Source organism: Equus quagga, chromosome 2 (assembly GCF_021613505.1).
Source record: "Equus quagga isolate Etosha38 chromosome 2, UCLA_HA_Equagga_1.0, whole genome shotgun sequence".
Taxonomy (NCBI): Eukaryota; Metazoa; Chordata; class Mammalia; order Perissodactyla; family Equidae; genus Equus; species Equus quagga.
In genome coordinates, this window is record NC_060268.1 from 64,907,058 (window position 1) to 64,913,238 (window position 6,181).

Sequence of the window (6,181 nt, forward strand, 5' to 3'; positions counted from 1 at the left end):
TGAGTTCTTGAGTTCTTTTTCTGTTAGTTCATTGTTAGTGTATGGAAATGCTACTGCACTTTTATTAGATTTTTAATGTAGCCTATGACTCCCCAAATGACAGGAAATACAACTTTAATTTGATGAGCAACAAGATGGGTTTAAAATATAAACTCCAGGGGCTGGCCCCGTGGCCGAGTGGTTAAGTTCGCGCGCTCCACTGCAGGCGGCCCAGTGTTTTGTTGGTTCGAATCCTGGGCGCGGACATGGCACTGCTCATCAAACCACGCTGAGGCAGCGTCCCACATGCCACAACTAGAATGACCCACAACGAAGCATATACAACTATGTACTGGGGGGCTTTGGGGAGAAAAAGGCAAAAAAAAAAAAAAAAGATGTATTTAAAAAAACATATATATATAAACTCCAAAACTGATTACTTTAAAAAATAAACACTCAGCTAGCAATGAGCATCCCTGGTACTTAGATGGTTGTCTCTAAATGCCATGCCCCACTGAAAGGAACTGATGCTCCTTGGAGAAACGACTGATTCCAGATTTGGGGCAGGAAATGAACAAATGAGCCTAAAATATCTAATCACACCAGAAAGCAAGGAAGCCATCAAAGACTGAGGTCATGGCACAAGGACTCGGGAGCCAACTTGAAGATAGGACAAAGATGGGACAATCTGGGCACCAATAAGCATGATGTCTACAATGGCCTGAAACACATCAAATCTGTTTAAATCCATGAGATCATAATAATACAAAAATGACTCATTGGTCACCTTAGGTGGATACTAAGGACCCATCTCATTATTTTGAAAAATTGTAAATAAAAGGAAAGAGTTAAGCATTTATTCTGCCTTTCTAGGACTAGCTATACTTCAGTGTAACCAAATAGATGAAGAATGGACATTTCTTTTTATAGAAAGATTCAAGCTAATAAATGATGAAAGAGTGATAGAATTAGAGTAATACCATTTTCAAATCCCTAATGAAATAGTGGGTCTAAACAAAATAATCACCAATGGCTGCTAACATCCCTCAAAGAGACATAACCAGACCTTCCGTGCTTCCTCAAGTGTTCAATATCTCCTGAATCTGAGCAACCTCTAGATCCAACTCCCAACGTATAGGAAATACAGGAGGCAGAGGAACAATTTTTTTTTGGCGGGGGGGGCGGGGGCAGGGTGAGGAAGATTGGCCCTGAGCCAACATCGGTGCCAATCTTCCTCTATTTTGTACGTGGGAACACCACCACAACATTGCTTGATGAGTGGTGTGTAGGGCCATACCTGGGATCTGATCCTGCAAACCCTGCGCCACCGAAGTGGAGCGTGCAAACTTACCCAGTACGCTACCAGCTGGCCCCCAGAGGAACGTTTTAAACAACATCAACAAACTGGGAAATAGTACAGTGTAAATAACCCGGTTTCTTCAAAAAGTAATTGCAAGGGAAAAAAAGAAGAAAGGGAATGGGAAGGGGAACTATAGATTACATGAGATTGTAGAGGTATAGATATATAGATTCCATGTGTCAACCAATTGTATAAAACTCACTGGGATCCTTATTAAAATTTTTTTTAAAAGGTACAAAAACGTTTATGAGGGGGCCAGCCCAGTGGCACAATGGTTAAGTTCGCACATTCCTCTTCAGTGGCCTGGGGTTTGCCAGTTCAGATCCCGGGTACAGACCTACACACTGCTTGGCAGGCTGTGCTGTGGCAGGCGTCCCACATATAAAGTAGAGGAAGATGGGCACGGATGTTAGCTCAGGGCCAGTCTTCCTCAGCAAAAGGAGGAAGATTGGTGGCAGATGTTAGCTCAGGGCTAATCTTCCTCAAAAAAAAAAAAGTTTATGAGATGATGGGGAAATTTTAAAGATTTTATTTTTTTCCTTTTTTCTCCCAAATCCCCCCAGTATATAGTTGTATATTTTAGTTGTGGGTCCTTCCAGCTGTGGCATGTGCGATGCTGCCTCAGCATGGCCCGATGAGTGGTGCCATGTCTGAGCCCAGGATCGGAACCAGCGAACCCCAGGCCGCCGAATCGGAATGTGCGAACTTAACCGCTGTGCCACCGGGCCAGCTCCTCCTGGATTGTTTTTTTTTTTTTTTTCAGATTTTTAATTTTTATTTTTTTTCCTTTTTCTCCCCAAAGCCCCCCGGTACATAGTTGTATATTCCAAGTTGTGGGTCCTTCTAGTTGTGGCATGTGGGACGCTGCCTCAGCGTGGTTGGATGAGCAGTGCCATGTCCGCACCCAGGATTCAAACTGACAAAACACTGTACCGCCTGCAGCGGATTGTGCGAACTTAACCACTTGGCCACGGGGCTAGCCCCTCCTGGATTGTTTTGAAGCAAATCAAAGATATATTATTTCATCCACAACTATTTCAGTGTGCATCTATAAAAGATAAGGTTTTTAAAAAAATAGAACTACAATACCATTTTCACACCTCAAACATAACAGTAACTCCTTAAAATCATCAGATAGCTAGTCAGCATTTAAAGTTTCCTCATCAGGGGCCGGCCTCGTGGCCGAGTGGTTAAGTTCGCGCACTCTGCTTCAGTGGCCCAGGGTTTCACTGGTTCAGCTCTTAGGTGCGGACCTAGCACCACTCATCAGGCCATGCTGAGGCATCCCACATAGCAGAGCCAGAAGGACCTGAAACCAGAATATACAACTATGTACTTGGGGGCTTTGGGGAGAAGAAAGAAAAAAAAAAAAGAAAAGAAGATTGGCAAGAGATGTTAGCTCAGGTGCCAATCTTTAGAAGGAAAAAAAAAAAGAAATATGTAATTTCTTTTTCTGTAGAAAAGAGAAAGAGAGAACCAATCTCCTAACCAGTCACTATTGTTTCCTCAGGCATAGCACCCCAGCTGCTGCTCTGACCCTAAGTCAGAGAAAAAAGGGACACTGATGAAGTGAAATACCAGTAAAATTTTGACAATTATTTAATATACCATTTAAGTGCCACGTCAACACATTAGGAGGAAAGCAATTCATGTTTTTTTTTTTAACCTATGCAGGCTTTTTATTTTTTTTTTGAGGAAGATTAGCCCTGAGCTAACTGCTGCCAATCCTCCTCTTTTTGCTGAGGAAGACTGGCCCTGAGCTAAGATCCGAGCCCATCTTCCTCTGCTTTATATGTGGGACGCCTACCACAGCATGGCTTGCCAAGTGGTGCCATGTCCGCACCCAGGATTCAAACCGGAGAACCCTGGGCTGCCGAAGCGGAACACACGCACTTAACTGATGTACCACTGGGCCAGCCCCGCAATTTATGTTTGATTTAAACTAATTCTTTGTATGCTTTTTATTTCATATTTTTTTAAAAAAATAGTGCCAGACAACTGATGTCCATTTGAAAAATTAACAATGGGATTTTCTGGTGGATTTTAAATATCATCTGAGCAAACTCTAATTTAGGACAAGGACTTAAAGACTGGTTCGGAATCCACAGGTTATTAAAACATTCCAGTCCTACATCACGACCAAGCATTTCTAAACTAATAAAAATTTGTAGTTGATGGTGGGAGAAGGGAGGAACCAGTTTGCTCTGTACAGGCATTTATTCTTGGGAACAATGCCCTCCTTCTGGAATCTGCTGTAGCAGACAGGTGCTCCTTGGGGAGGCAGTTGCAGTTCTTAATCACACCGGAAGCTCCATTCCCAGGGGCTTCTGCCCTGCCCCTCCTCCTTCCTTGCCTACAGTAATAAACAGCTGGGAAATTAATCGAAGCTTCAAAGGTCGGTGATAACACATGAGGACAGGTCACGCCCTGCAGCCCAGGTGAACAGCATCGCAGGGCAGGGCCAAGGCCGACTTCATGACAAAGTTACATTTGCATCAGGGATGGCTGCAGGATTAGGGGCAATTATTTTCTCTTCTCAGGAGGGGAGAAAACAAAATTATTTTCTGGTGCCCAGACTCAGGCCCTGGACACCAAAGTGGAATGCTGCACTGTGCTCGACTTCGTCGGCTTTCCAAAAGTAGACACAGAAAAGAAGAAATTATGTAAAGAAATAAAATACCTTTAGAAACTGAGGGTGACAGGCTAGTTAGCAGAATCACTGAAAGGCTACATGGAAGAGGCCTCTAGGGAGCCTACCATCCAATCTCCTTACCTTGTGATGGCAAAGCAGGTCCAGAGAGGGGACCTGACTTGTCTCAAGCCGCAGCAAAGTAGGAACAGCGTGAGGCTAACTCACTTCTGACTCCCAGAGGAAAGCTCTTCACAAGAGTCTGATAAATATGGTATGTGGCATTCAAGAGCCAAAGCAAAGACTTAACGAGGTTAAGGACTGGGCGGAGCCGCGCAGGCGTGTGCAAGAGCTTCAGGGAAGCTGGGGGGTATAAGCTCATCTTGAGTACTGCCGACTTCAACCCTAGGGGGTCATCCTAGGTGGATGAATTGGCACACAGACCTGTCTGGTCTGCACTAAGGCTTTGAGGACTCCCCTAAGCTCAGACATTTGAAAGCTACAAGGAACATCAAAGCATGGATAGGGCCCGGACTGTCCCCTCTACGCTATTCAGAAAATTCTCCCAAAGGCAAGTCAAGAAGGAGAACTCCACTTTGGCCCCAGCAGAAACTCTCCCAGAAGCTCGGTGGCAACCCCTGCCAGCTTTGCCCTCTAGACCTGCCCATTTGCCCCAGAGCTGCTCACTGCTTAACCGGCCCCATCAAATTGTAACCTCAAACCTGAGAGGGTCTGCCAGCATGGACTTGACTGGACTCCAGCAAGCGTGATCAGAGGACTGTGGAGGGGGCATACTGGCCCCTTCACTGCAGACTGGGAGGGACACCCTCTACGCTGCCTCTCCCTGCAACCCCATAAATCTTTGCTCTGAAAGGAGCTAGACTTCAGAGCCAGCTAGACGTGTACATGCGGCAAAGACATCCTAGATTGTCAGGGGACTCGCTTTCATTCCCTAGGAGCCCAATCCCTTCAAGGATGGGCACCCCTAAACATCACACAGTGGTGGGGGTGGGAGTGGGGGAAGTACGGCAAGCAAGGGTAAATGACAGCTGGGTAGAGTCTCACCAGCCTCTTGACGACAGGAGAGAGGGAGCCCCTAAGCATTCTGCCAGCTCCACATACCTGTGTGGAGTGGGCACAGGGCTCACGCATTCACACTACCTGCCCCAGGGCTGGCTGGCCAGGGGTGCCAGGTTGTCCTACAGAGCTCAGATTTGGGGCTTGGGACCTGGGTAAGGGCAGGAATTTATATCTTCATTCACTGGCTCTATCTTCCCCAAATAATCTCACTCCTAGGGCCCCAGGACATCAAGGTGGGCAGAGGCCACAATTCTTGATGTCACCTGAAACGCCAACTACCGCCTGCCCTGCCTCCTTCCCCTTTCCCCAGCTACAAGAACTTTCCTTTCTCGGAGGACAACTTTGGATCAGATCTCTAGACTGAGAGACCGGCCCCGGCCCGCCCGCCCGGGACGAGCCTGGTGCACCGGCGCGGCTGAGTCGTGCCAGGATGCCTCCACCCACACTGCCTGCCTCCCGGGCAGCCGCGGGCCGCTACAATTGCACACCCGGCTAGGAGAGGAGAGAGGCTGTTCCCTCCGGGGGCCAGCAGGGCAGTTCCAGCCTTTGGGCCGCGGCAGTCAGGACTGGGGGTCGACGTGGCTGAGGAATGAATGAATGAGCAGCGATGCTGGCGGAAGCGGGTGGCGGTGGACCAAGGAAGATGCCCTCCACCACCCTGACGCCGCCCAGACGTCCCTCACCCGCAACTTCAGACCCCCGCAGGAAGGGCAGACTGCCCCGGCGTTCTGCCCCCGCGCGAACACCCGCAGCCCCGGAGGTTCCCGGGCCGGCAGCTCTGGCACGGAGCCCTCATGCCGGCGCCAGGGAGTGTCTGCCCCGCGGGCAGAACGTGCCGAGTCTGCGCGGGCCCCGCGGCCGCCCCCCCCCCCTCCCCCGCCCCGCCGGCAGCTTCCCCTCGCTGCGGTCCCGGGGCTGCGCCCCTTACCTGCCCCCTTCGGCTGCCTCGCCCCGGCGCAGAGCGGTCATCGCAGCGCCTCCAGCGAGCACCGGGGACCGCCCGCCGGGGACCAGCGCGGCCCGACCCCGCCCTCCCCGAGTACCCACCTCCGCCCACCCATTGGCTGCTCGCGCGGGACGCGCCAGCCCATTGGCCGTCCTTCCCCCTCTCCAGACGCGGATGGAGCCCCAGG

General features: G+C 49.6%; 1 protein-coding gene across 4 annotated transcripts in view; it reads right to left on the reverse strand.

Moving 5' to 3' along the window:
* LOC124234302 (GRAM domain-containing protein 2A-like) overlaps positions 1 to 6,055 on the reverse strand; it is a 37,408-nt gene extending 31,353 nt beyond the window's left edge. For 3 of the 4 annotated variants that reach the window (XM_046651610.1, XM_046651642.1, XM_046651650.1), the window contains exon 1: positions 5,977 to 6,055. In XM_046651610.1, coding sequence (XP_046507566.1) covers positions 5,977 to 6,017 — 41 coding nt within the window. In that variant the 5' untranslated portion in view covers positions 6,018 to 6,055. The remainder of the gene's footprint in view (positions 1 to 5,976) is intronic. The other variant, XM_046651620.1, reaches the window with a different exon arrangement.
* Between the last annotated feature and the right edge of the window lie 126 nt (positions 6,056 to 6,181).